This window comes from Pogoniulus pusillus, chromosome 13 (assembly GCF_015220805.1).
Source record: "Pogoniulus pusillus isolate bPogPus1 chromosome 13, bPogPus1.pri, whole genome shotgun sequence".
Lineage (NCBI taxonomy): Eukaryota > Metazoa > Chordata > Aves > Piciformes > Lybiidae > Pogoniulus > Pogoniulus pusillus.
In genome coordinates this window covers 191,255-204,762 of record NC_087276.1, presented here as the reverse complement: position 1 = coordinate 204,762, position 13,508 = coordinate 191,255, and the positions used below count along the sequence as shown (strand labels likewise).

Here is a 13,508-nt window from a genome sequence, read left to right as displayed (position 1 = left end):
TCCTGTATGCAGTTCTGGATCTCTCAACACAAGCAGGACATGGAACTGTTGGAGCCAGTCCAGAGGAGGCCACCAAGATGCTCAGAGAGCTGCAGCAGCTCTGCTGTGAGGACAGGCTGAGAGAGTTGGGGCTCTGCAGCTTGGAGAAGAGAAGGCTTCCAGGAGACCTTATAGTGGCCTTCCAGTATCTGAAGTGGGCTACAGGAAGGCCAGGGAGGGACTATTGCAAGGTCTTGTAATGGCAGGACAAGAGGGGTAATGGATTTAAACTGGCAGAGGGGAGATTCAAACTGGATGTTAGGAAAGGTTTTTTTCCAGTGAGGATGCCAGGGAGGTTGTGGCTACTTCCTCCCTGGAGGTGTTCAAGGCCAGTTTGGATGAGGCCTTGAGTGACCTGTTCTAGTCAGAGGTGTCCCTGCCTATGGCAGGGGTTTGGAACTGGATGAGCTTTGATGTCCCTTCCAAACTAGACCATTCTATGATTCATGTTTCTTCAGAATATAAATGTTTGCATCTAAAACCAACTTTCAGTATCAGAGGCACAAATTCTGGAAACACATGCAGAGGCAACACATAAAACAAATACAAAACCTGAAAATCCAGCTGGGTTCCAAAGTGCAGTAGATGGAAGTATTAAAAAATATACATTCTGGTGTATTTGGAGCTACTCTTTCAGAATTCTTCATCATATGACTAAATTGCTTCTAACTATGGTGGTACAGATGCTGTGGTATTTCACATAGATATTCTAACTCCAAGCAGCTAAATGCACATTCTGTTTTAATAACAAGCTTATCTTGACTTTTGAAACAATTACGTTTTTGCAACATGACAAAAAATGTTACTCTTGAGGGAGGAATGTCCTTGAGATTTTCAGGACTTGCATTCCTTTCAGGAATTGAAGAAGTCATGACTTCCTGCTGCATTGTTGTTCACATGGTAAATGCCATATGCTAAGTGTGCATATCTGTAGAGCAGGACAGTTCAGAGTATCCAAGCATTTTTGGCTTGTTGCATTGTTACTGTATATTCCCAGTTTGACAAAGGAAGGCAGCATTGTTCAAAATGGGCAGTAAATCAGCAACGCTGGATACCAGGGCGTATAGCTGAATCCAAGCTGGCCAATCTTTTTATGGTACCAACAAAGTGCTTAATTCATTGTCGACCTCAAAACAGTGTTGTCATGCTTATCTATGGTTATGTAGCTGTTTGCACACTGGAAACATAGTTGATAGACACTTGGCCTTGTGACTTTACATTTGTCTGGGTGGAGGTAAAAATCCTTGCTCTCAACTTGTAAACCTATCTTTACCAACTTGCACAGTGCAACAGAGCTGATGCATTTCTTCTTCCTATTCCTCCTCTGGGAACATATTGAGGCCAGATTAGTCAGACACTTAGGTTGTTGGTTCTGTTCAGACATCTGGGCAATGAACAATTTTGGTACTCACAGAGAAGATAACCTTGGTTCAGAGCCTTCTGTTCCAAGTCTCTTAGTGTTCAGAAGTTCATGCTAGCTAGTGATAAAGCCTAGGTTGGCAGGGAGGTGATAAGGAGGTCAGAGAGACTGCACAAAGGAAAAAAACTCAGTGAGAGTCAGTAACAAAACGAGTGGGAACTGCTGTGTAGAAGTTTGAAATGTGGATAGATTAGGACATCCCCTTCCATCATTTTTGTGATGGACAGTTTCACTGTCAGTCATTAGTTGGGACTCACCGAGCTGCTCTCATTTCTTTGAAGTCAATGTAGCAGAATTAACCTACACTTCAGTGTGTTTTTACTGTAGTTTTAAATTACATTTATGTGGTGTCACTTCTTCTGTGTGTTTTCAAGCTTTCTGAACTTCTAGTTCATAATCTAGAGGGAAGGATAGCTATGAATGCTGAAAGCTGAGTTTGCAGAAAGCATGCTTTTTTAAAATCAGCAGTTATGTTCTACTGATGCCAGCATACTGAACTGTTAAAAAACACACCCTATTTAATTACAGCAAAGCAATGTCTCCACAAGTCTTTCCCTGGTAAGCATAATTTGTGTCTTTGTTGTGGTTAATTTCCCTAAATATTTTGGCAGTCTGTAGGAGGATGCTGTTAAGCGACATTGACATGCTTTTGCTGTTTGGATTTGGCTTGTTCTTGTACAGAAGATTTAATCATATATTGACAAAGCAGAGAATTTAGGTTATGAGAACTAACAGTCTTCTCAAACAGAGATTGCCAGTTGCTGAAGTAGTTTACTAATGCAGTGGTCTTCTCTTCGCATGAAAAGACTATTTTGACAGGGGGAACAGATGAACAGATGAAAAGTAGTGTTTCAGTTGTAGTCACTGAGTAGGTTTAATGGAGGGGTCATATATTAAGGTAGGTGGAAGAATTTTCTTGTTTTGTAACTCTTGTATTAGTTTGAAAATACTGGAAGAACAAAGCTTTGGGAAAACCTTAAAAGCAAAAATATGCAATAAAAATGCATGTTCTTTGATTTCTAGAATATCTGTGTCTAGGGAGAAGATTAAGTATATTAAGCATATTAAGCAGTTGAATGATGGTGCTGAACTTTGCCAAGTTTTTTTGAGGAAATGATGAAGAGGTTTTACAACCCAATATTTCTCTAAATGGAGTGAATAGCACATAACCTGAAAGGATTAATCATCCATCCTTTTGGGAGCTCTTACTGATCCCGTGTAGTGTAGCCATCCAGTCCTGCAGACAAGAAGCCACTCTGGGGTACCTTTAAGAGATGAGTTGAGAGCTCCTGCACTCCCTTGGAGCATTTGCTCAGCCTTCCCAATGGCCTCTGGTATGTGATGGTCATGCAGCTCGTTAGAGGGAAGCTGACACTAGTAGTGTGTGACATTTTTGAGGCTTCTTCATTGGAAGAGTGATTTTTACCTGTGGAAGTAGAGAGGTTGTGTTTGCCAGAGGGCCCTGGTAAGCATTCCTCCCATAGCAGCTTCAGGATGATGTTTCTGTTGCCTTTCCTTGCTTTGGTGAGGGTCTCTGCCATCCACTTGATGCAGACAAGAAATGGGAACAGTTGATCTTGTTTTTGAGACAGACAGCTTCTGCAAGCAGCCAACAGGACTGTTGTGAGTTGCCAGGAGGACTTTCAGCACAAGTACCTCTCTGGGGAGTTTATGTTGATGTCGCATGGGTTGTGAGCAGGAGGCATGTGTTGCAACCCCTTACTGCCTCATCAAAATTTTCATGTTGGCTGCTACAGGTGGAAACTTCTGGGCTCAAATTTGCGCCCATTGCTTCTTATCCTGTTTCTAGGCACCACCAAAAAGAGTCTGGCCCCATCATTTTGACATCCACCTTTTAAAGATTGATAAGCATTGAGAAAATCCCCACTCAGTCTTCTCCAGGCTAAACAGTCTCAGGTCTCTCGGCCTTTCCTCCTCTTTGTAGCTTTTTATTGAACTCTATTCAGCAGTTCTTTGTCTCTATTGGTCTACTGGTATGAATGATTAGATGTTGATTAAAAAAAAATATTCCTGTTTGCTTGTTAAAGACTAACAATTCTTGAATAACATTAGTGAGGGTATAGCTGGCCTTCTAGTAGAAGCTGAGAACATCTACCATAGAATCAACCAGGTTGGAAGAGACCTCCAAAATCATCCAATCCAACCTCTCACCAGCCCTATTCAATCAACTAGACCATGGCACTAAGTGCCTCATCCAGTCTTTTCTTGAACACCTCCGGGGATTGTGACTCCACCATCTCCCTGGACAGCACAGAAACAGGATGCAAGAGAAGGTTGTTCAGTCCTATGTCTATACTCGGCTATTCGGCAAAACGTTGCATTAATAATTGAATTATGGGTTAATAACTGTGTATGAAGAAAGACCTAATAATATTGTAAGCTGTGGTTTCAAACAGAATTACTTGCTGGGCACATTCTGGAGTAAAGGAACTATTGTGCATGTAGCAGGGTACTTATAATTATGTGTTTTGCTCCTCTGAATTACCAGGATTACTCTTCTATCTATTAGCAGGCTATTTATGTTGCAATTTGGGCACATAAGGACGAGTGTCTGTGGTTTACCAAGTGAGTCACTTCAGTGTTTATCTGTGATGTGCCAGGAGAATGTCTGTGACAAGTTTAATTTCTCATGTGATCAGGAAGTGATAGAGGAGTATGCGCTGAGAACTTCCCCAGCTTCTCCCCGTAGCACCCTGAGAGAAGGCAGTTGCTTAGTGCTTTAAAGAGGAAAATTTTGAAGGTGTATAGAGCTAAATATCTTACAGAAAGTACTGAGGTTCCCTTTGACCATTTGACCTTTTCCCTTTTCATGACCTTCTCTTGAGCTCAAATAATCAAGCACCTTCTTGAAAGGAATTGCTCACTCCCTAAGAATGCATTCTGCTAGGAAAGCTTGAAGTTTGCTCCCTCTTGCTTCTTTGTGTGCATACTAGCATCACTATTTCACTTTCTCCCAGGATTATTAGGGTGGAATAAAGTATTGAAATTTCAGTGGGCCAGATTTGCCATTGTACCTTTGAAACGACCTGTGAGTGCTTCTGCAAGAGTGGAAATTGCATGAAATGAAATGTAATTACTGTTTAAACTTTCAGGTTTCTTTTGCGTGGAAAGGAGAAGTAGAGGTCATTTAAGCTGATCTTATGTGTGGAGCTCAAGAGCGTTATTCAGGATCAACCTGAAAGCATGTCATGAGAGGCTTTGGAGGCTTATGTTTAGTTTTGATTATTAAAGATTAAAATTAGGTGCAAAGAGGTGGCAGTGTTGTGTTTGGATGTGCATATATATACCCATGTGGGATTAGCCACCTGAAAACAGTTTTGTATGCATGGATCTGAAAAATCCGTTTTTTAGTTCATTATTTTGGAATGAAAACTTTCACATAACAGACATCATTTCGTTTCTATTTAATACATTCAGGACATACTTTACACAGTATTTGCCATAATTTAAATAATTAATTAACTTCTAAGACATAGTCAGATGCTCAGATTTAGCAGAGGTTTCTTTTCCTAGACTTCTCATTCTACTTCCTTCCATTGTATGTGCATGCTTTTTACTTATCCTCTTTCAGACATGATCTTGGTGATGAGGGTAGGAATTCTTTAAAAGGATGAACACTGACTCGTCACCAAGTCAAGTCTGGCAAGTTGGGTTTTTTTTGCAAGACACTGGTGCCCCCGTCTGCTCTTTGGTGCTTCATGAAGACCAGCTGTCACTTAGACTGGTGATTTTTTGCTTTTTCTGAAATGCATCATCACTTTGTCATTAAACAAACTGTGGCTCTACTCAGCTATAGTTGAACATTCCTGAACTTGCCACTTACTCTGTCAGAAGATAGAAGTACATCTGCTGGTGCAGATGCTTTATTTGATCTTGTGTCAATCAGCTATTTGAGTTTGTAAGACTTAGTCTTTGTTTTTATTCCTTTAGTACTATTAGAGGTTCTCGGCTTCCCTTCACACTCTACCTGAGCTCAAAACCATAAATGAATCTAGCTTATCCAAGCTGAAAAGAATCTTACCTGGGTGCTTTTTGACTACCAGCAAAACTACCGTGTTCGGCTAGGGAAGCACAGAAGTAATGTGTTTCATAATCGTGTATTCCTCTTCATGTGTATTACTGTGTTCATCCTTCTCATCAGCCTAATACTAAAATACAGAAAATAGGGAATAGCCTACTGGACAGTAGTTTTAGCAGCTGTCTATTAGCGAGGTCTGCCAAAGAACTGAAGCTACAATTTTCCATTTGTCCTGTCACGTCTCCTGTTCCACTTTCCCTCTTTTTTTTTTTTTTTTGTTACACCCCTTTATGAATCAACTAAAGCTTGATGATTATATTTTTATTTAAGGACAGGGTAAGTAAAGCATTTAAATTTTGCAGCCATTTGGGTTTGGCTTCATTTGTTTTAGTAACACAGAATCTAAAATCCTCTGTGATGAGGGCTCAGGACAGAGACCAGTTAGAAATAGCAGGAGCTTCTGACAGTGCTTGTTTCTTAGACTAAGTGAAAATTAAGCTACCACTAACCATAAAGTTCTTTGCTGTTTCTGGGGAATAGAGTAGGGCTTCTTCAGCATGGCTGTGAACTTGGCAAGACAGAATAGGTGGAAGGGCAGAAGGTGGGGAATGTCTGCATCCCATTATGAATTGGAGGAAATGACTGTCTGCTCTCTACATGCTGGTGGGCTCCGTATCCTTCTGGCAGGCTGGTCAGTGCTGTAGGACACGCGACAAAAACTGGTGAGCAGTCAGCTTTGGTGTGTAAAATAACTACTGGGGATGAGAAGTTCTTTAAAAATATGCTGTGGGTTTTCTGTTGGCTTTTTTTAACAGAAACTTTCTACTTTATTTCAGGAGCATTTTTTCTCAGAAAACATTGCTGCTAAAAAATTCCAAACAGGAGAAGTAACTCCAGTCAGCTTATGAGGTCACTGGCTTAGTGTAAAAACACTTTCATGAGGTAACATTGGGCCAAAGTCAACTTTTCCTTCTCCTTTGTAAGTCTGCAGCCAAGCAATGGGCCAGAAAATCTCAGGGAGCATAAAGTCTGTGGATGTGAGGGAGCCCCCATACAGACCTGTTAAACGAGAGCTGAGAGGCCCAGATTTTTGCAAGCCGGCGCGACTGGACATGCTGTTGGATATGCCCCCTGCCAAGCTGGAGGTCCAGTGTAAACATGCTTGGAACAACGAGGATCGCTCCTTAAATATATTTGTAAAGGAAGACGATAAACTGACGTTTCATAGGCACCCAGTTGCCCAAAGCACGGATTGCATCCGGGGCAAAGTTGGCTACACGAGAGGCCTCCACGTCTGGCAAATTCACTGGCCCACAAGGCAACGGGGAACTCACGCAGTGGTGGGTGTCTCCACAGCTGAAGCTCCGCTGCACTCAGTGGGATACACATCGCTGGTTGGTAGCAATAGTGAATCGTGGGGCTGGGATCTGGGACGCAACAAACTCTACCACAACTGTAAAAACCAGCCCGGGGTCACATACCCTGTGTTTTTGGAACCAGATGAGTCTTTTGTACTCCCAGACTCCTTACTAGTAGTTTTGGATATGGACGAAGGGACGCTTAGCTTCATGGTAGATGGACAATATCTTGGAGTGGCCTTCAGGGGACTAAAAGGGAAAAAACTTTACCCTATAGTCAGTGCAGTTTGGGGGCACTGTGAAATTACAATGAGATACATCAACGGACTTGATCGTAAGTGTTAACTATATTTCTTCATTACGCTTCCAACTTTTGTGGCATATTTTTCACTGTCTTTTTGTTGTGAACAGTGTCTGCTGAGGGGGAGTGGACTGTCCACGGTGAATGGATTGCATCCCATAGTTACTGTCCTCAAGTGTTGGGTGTCTGGTCGTATGGATCATATCAAAATATGTTGCCTTTTGACAAGCAAAAAATTCTGACAAGAAATCTGTGGCAAGTAAAGTGGCAAGAAACCTGTGCCCATAGAAAGCAAACAGGCTGAGTAAAAAGATCTTGAGCAGCTTCCTGGATATATTTAACAGCAAACCCATTGTTTACTGGAGGATATGTTTTAAATCTACAGTTTTCAAATAGGATTTGTGGATCCTGTAAAGATTTCTTGTAGCAACGGGAACTCATAGATAGTGTGCATAAACATATTTGAATCCAGACCAGTGGACTTCTATTCCATAGTTGCCTTTCCAAGACCCTCAGGAGCAATCAGGAGCAGTTGTGGGTCCCCAGGAATTTGGGAGCCCAGGTCAAATAGTGCTTTTAGCAGTTTCTGTGAAAAGAAGCTGTTCCTTGTTCACTTCAGAAGGTGCTCTCACAGGGTACTTTCATATCCAGAAATGTGGGGTTTGGGATAAGCATTACTATTTTTGAACTAAAGGGGTCAAATCAAATCATAATGTAGTAAGGAGCAGCATGTTGCTGCTGTGGCCTTGAAGTAATAGCCCACCAGAAGATGAGTTACAGAACTGGGTCTTGTCCAGTGCTTGGGAAAATGTGTGCTCTGCCAGGTCCCTATGCAGCACAGTGTACATTTAGTCATGCCTAATTTGGTCTTGTATAAAGAGACTAATGGCCAATGTGTGACACCTGCCTTTGAATTGGTGATTTCTAAAGGAATTTACCATACTTCTCAGTTAGCATGGAGTGGTCTAATTCTTTTTCTGTCAAATATTAATTCTGTGCTCATTAGTCTGATGTCTGACATACAAAGTAGAAACATAATTAAATAATTTGAGCCTGTTGAGGATTATCTTGTCATAAACATCTGTAATAAGCACCAGGGGAAAGAATCTTTATCCACAAAAACCTTGTAGGTTATTACAGCCAGATGCTAAATGGCAACTTCCTGAGTATTTTCATATAGGGGAAATATTGGAGGACTGTTAAGTATTTTGAAATTAGTCATAAACTGCAAAGAGTGCTGTGCTGACAGCTTTTTTTAGTTTGTTGTTTTGGAGGGTGGTAGGGGAGAGATCCTTCTACAAACTGAACATTTCTGTGCAAAAGCAGTTTTTGTAATACTGGGAACATCTGCCAATCTAAGCAAAGTACAGCCTGGCTTGGTCCACCACTTCCACACAAGAAGCAATCTGCATTCTTTCTGTAGCCTTCACAGGGCTACTCAGGAGCCCTGGAAGGATGAAAACACAGGAGAAGGATGCAAATGAGTGTGGTAGAAATTAGAGAATAAAAGGGGCTAAGTAGAGAAGGATAGCTGTGGCCTGTGAGATGACAGAGGAAAAAAATTTCCCCTCCGGTTTCCCATGGGATAATTTTGCTGGAAGAGACAGGAGAGGTTCCTAAACTATCCCTGAGAAAGTCAAAGTAGTAGTTTTTTATTTTAAGCGCTAACTCAAGGGTAAAAGTAAACTTATAAACTAAACTTTTATGTAGGCCTGCGTGCTCATCTGACCACATGAAGAGGAAGTTTAAAGCCACTTTGCTGTGGGGCAGTTTGACATCCTGGAATCACGTAATTTGTTATTACATGTTCACTGATCCATTACTGTCCTGCAACAAAAGCAGCATTCAAGAAACCAAAGTAGCTGGCTTAGCTGGTACTCTAAAGCAAACACACCTTCTCTTTTCTGCTCCAGGTGTTTCTATGGAGCCAGTCTTTGTGCAGCCGTGCAAGTCCAGTCGTGGCAGCCTTCATGTTCACTCTTGCAGCACTTGATGTTACAAGGTTTTGTGATTGTTCTTTGAGTGTGAAAACTGGAGTAGGTCTCAAACAGTGAGATGCTTGTGCGCCTTCGAAAATACTTCAGCATACATATGTGGAGAGGTTTTGTTGTTGTTTGCCTGCTTCTTAACCTCACAAATGCTCTTTTGTTGTTGTGGTTTTGGTTTGATTTTTTAAAAAAATTTTTGTTCTTCCCTGGAAGTGTCTCACACTGACGATTGTTGCTTTTACTGAATCTGATAATGGCAACTTTGCTGTTCTCAGAACTGTGCTGTCAAACAGTAACTTGCAAGTTACTCTTGGGTGATTGATGGTTCCTGCTCAGAATACATACCACAGCTTGAAGTGGTTGGTTGTGTGGTGTCTTACAGAGCAACTGAAGACCCAGACTGCAGGGATTTCTAGTGTTTTCAGTGCTTGTTGTCTAAAAGGAAGACCTCTGATATTTTGAAGGCCCACGTATTTCCAGTTGCCTGGCAGTGTGAAAGGCTTGCAGGCGTGGAAGAGTGAAATGATGATGTGGTGGGCTTGTGCAGTGAACTTCAACATATGTCATAGTGGTATAGAGCCCATGCAGCTTTGTAGTATGTCAATTACTGTATAGATGGCAGAATCAGAGAATGATATGGCTGCAGGTCAGCAGAATACATGTGCCCTCTGGATAGTGCTCTTAGAATAATGCTGTAATTAAAATCAGTTGTAGTTCTTCCAGCTGAATCTGATACCCAGAGCTTTGAGCTCTGTAATACTTTGAGCATCACATGATGATGTGCTGTGATTCACAAGATAGTTTTGCATTCGCTTTTGAAAGACGCAGAGTTGCAAATATTTGTTAGGGTTTTGGAGGGAAGGCAGGGAACAGGATGAAGAGTGCTTATTGGAAGCACATTGAATTCTTTCCAGGATAAGTTCATCGGATCAAATGCTATCAGCATTTGCCACACTGTTTGCCTAGTGCCTGAGTTTTACCAAATTTTACACCAGACGTCTGACTCACTGCCTAATGCAATGATTACAGCTACCAAATAATGTAAATGTGTATGTTGATTTTCACAAAATGTTTTCAGATGCTCTTTTCATCAGGCTATGTTGCATGTTTAAAAATAGCTAAGCTGTTTATATCTGTTTCCTGATGAGGAGTCTTTGAGACTATTTATAGTCTGGAACAGAGAAACAGCAAAAGCAATTCTGTGTAAGTGTACGTTGAAGATCATGACTGATACATGAGTACCTGTGTATTTAAACAAAGCAGTGTGAGAGCAATATAACGGTGCCATGGTGGAAAACCCGGTCATTGAATAGGCAAGCTGAACACAGGGCTTTACTTTTATCCTTGCAAATATCTGAAAGAATACATCTGGAAGTCCAAATACTTTTTATAAGTGTGCAATATAGGTCCCACTGTCCTATTCTGAATCAATGTGGAAGACCAAAGCTTACTGCAGGTGGGTTGGACCTTTAGAGGTCCCTTCCAAGCCATTCTGTGATAACAGATGATCCATAGAATTTCATAGTGCAGGTCATAGGTACAAAATTTAAAAGGCAGGAGGAGATTGCAGAAAGCTTTTATTTTGCCCTTCCCTCCATCACCCCCAGCCTTCCTTGTGTGATAATGTAGAGTCAGTTGAAATGAAACATTTGAGTGCTGACTGGAGTGTTTGTGGGCCTCTGCAAGTCTTGGGGAGCCATCTGGCATGTGTACATCAGCACAACAGGCTCTCACTAGTGTTTTGAAGAAACATCTGTAGGTGTGCATCAGCCCTGCCGTTGTGGCCATCTCTAAAAACGCATGCTGGTAGCGCTTTCTAAGTTCTACATCCTGTAAAATGCACTCTTGCTGAAAGTGCAGTGCTGCCTGCTACAGCTCCTGCTTCAGAGTGAAGCATCTGGGTGGGATGTATTTTGGAATGTGTCCTGGCAGAGGCACTGTCTCCATGTAATGGTGACAACTTCAAAGAAAGATACAACTTGGCAAACGCTTAAGCTCTTGACTGTTGTGCGTTTCATAGAATCATAGAACACTCGGGATTCGAAGGGACCTCAAAAGGTCATTTAGTACAACTACCTTGCAGAGCAGGTTCACCTAGCGTAGGTCACCCAGAAATGTGTCCAGGTGGGTTTTGAATGTCTTCATAGAAGGAGACTCCACAACCTCTCTGGGCAGCCTGTTCCAATGCTCTGTCACCCTCACAGTGAGAAAGTTTTTCCCTTATGTTTAGGTGGAACCTCTTATGCTCCATCTTGAAGGAAGGATAAGGCAGTGCTTAAGTGAGCTTCCATTCAAAACTCAGCTGTCTTTTCTTAAAATGATGGGGTTTTTTAGATCCAAGAACTGCATTTGAGACATTTGGGTTGTTGGCTGATTATTTTTTTTTTAATGCCTGAATCTCCTCCTCCTCAAATTAGAAACATTGATTTGAAAATAGTGATTCTCAGTTTCCCTTATACTGGTACAACTACTTCAGAAATATTGTCTAGAAGGCTGCTTATTTCCTTTTTTTTCACACAGTATTATCAGGTTTGGAAGAGACCTCACAGATCATCAAGTCCAACCCTTTACCGCAGAGCTCAAGGCTAGACCATGGCACCAAGTGCCACGTCCAATCTTGCCTTGAACAGCCCCAGGGACGGCGACTCCACCACCTCCCTGGGCAGCCCATTCCAGTGTCCAATGACTCTCTCATATTGTTTTTCCTATAACCTATTAGAGATGCTAACTATAAATACGCACTCTTCCCCTTGGAGACCTTTTTACCATAAACAGATCTAAGTCAAAATTGCAGAACTGGTAAGAGAAATATATTATCTCTCATCATACTCTCTGGATTTTCCTCTCAAATGGTTTTCAATGAAATTTTAAAATGGATGTGCTCTCTTATTTATCTGAAACTGTTTAGTTCATATTGTATTTATATCATACATTACTCTGGGGATCTCAGTGGAAATAATGTACTCTGAAAAGCCATATTGCTAAACTTCAGGAAGAAGTTTCCCAACAGACATGCAATCAGAGGATGCAGTAGTAGTAATTTGGCAGCTAAAGCTGTGAAGAAGCAATCTTACCTTTTGAAATAATTTGACAGGAAACAGCATTTTCAGTTCGTATTTCAGGAATTGGATTGTTATTGGGGTGTTTTTGTCTTCCTCCATGTCTGCCCCCCTTCCTTGGGTTAAGTGCATTTCTTGTCCTTTAATTTGTTGACAATTTAATTCTCAACCTTTTCTCAGTGGATTGAAGCCGAGACATTATCAATAGAACATGCCACTGGATTGTTTCTGTTGTTTGGTTTTGTTAGTTTGTTTTTTTTTTCCACCAGTCACCTTCTGTCCCTTCCTAATGGTTTCTACATGAAATCTCTTTCCAAGATACCTTTTTTGATTTCAGTCATCCCTCTTCTTCCCCCCCAGCCCCATCCACCTGATTTTCTCTTTTATGTTACTACACTCTTACAAATTCCTGCCTAGCTTCTTTATTTTTCTTTTTTTCTTTTCAGATAGGGCAGTGTTGGTACTGGTAAGAGTAGAACATTAGGTGCAGTGTCACTCCTCTAGAGGAAGGACATTTCAGATTTTGGAGTATGACTTCAGCTGTAATGATAAGTGGTCTTTATAATGGCCTTTTGGGGTAAATGTTGAATAGTTACTTTTTTTCATTTGCATAACATAATTGTAAACATGTGAGGATCATCTCATTGTCTCTGGTAGGTAGCAAATTCTCAAGTTCCTACACTTCTAACATTAGCCTTGTTTTGTTTTATACAGTTTTGACCTGTCAAGACCTCCAATGGTAGAAATTCCACAGGCAATCTAAGGCATTCATTGGTCTTTGTGGCCGTTCGAGCTGATTTTCTAGCTCAGACATAGGGGAGAGGTGAAAATTCCAGGGATAGGCCATATAATGGCAACAATGGATAAGTTAATATAATTCCAGTAGAGCATCAAGAGCTTTATGTCTAGAAGCACAGCTTGTTCTTTCCCTTTGCTGCTTCTGCTGCTTGAGCTGTGCCTGCCTGCTGTCTTCCCCCACTGCTGTTTTGGTTGCTGCTGCTTTTGCTGCTTCACTGCTGCTTGACCCCTTCCCCATCTTCCTTAAGGTTATTATTTTTTTTTTTCTCTAGTAGTTTATTTCTCTTTATACTTAAACTATAAGAAATACAATTTCATCTTTCCCTGACTTTCAAAAAAACCCCAAAACCGTGTTGTGGTGGTGAGTTTATTCTACTGGGGGAGGGATCCACCCAAACCCGGGACATTAATTTTGGTGCTTTTCCAAACTTGGGGTACGATCTTGGTTTGTTTTTTCTTTTGATTGATAATCAGGATAAGGAAGTCAGGGAAAAAATGAATTTGTT

At 41.2% G+C, this 13,508-nt stretch overlaps 1 protein-coding gene across 7 annotated transcripts in view; it reads left to right on the top strand.

The window, feature by feature from the left end:
• Positions 1 to 13,508, top strand: part of SPSB4 (splA/ryanodine receptor domain and SOCS box containing 4) — a 149,910-nt gene that overhangs the window by 36,251 nt on the left and 100,151 nt on the right. For 3 of the 7 annotated variants that reach the window (XM_064152746.1, XM_064152747.1, XM_064152748.1), the window contains 2 exons: positions 6,335 to 7,190; positions 7,268 to 8,106. In XM_064152746.1, coding sequence (XP_064008816.1) covers positions 6,497 to 7,190; positions 7,268 to 7,461 — 888 coding nt within the window. In that variant the 5' untranslated portion in view covers positions 6,335 to 6,496 and the 3' untranslated portion in view covers positions 7,462 to 8,106. Of the gene's footprint in view, positions 1 to 6,334; positions 7,191 to 7,267; positions 8,107 to 9,070; positions 9,635 to 13,508 lie in introns of those variants that run through there. The other 4 variants (XM_064152749.1, XM_064152751.1, XM_064152752.1 and 1 more) reach the window with 2 other exon arrangements.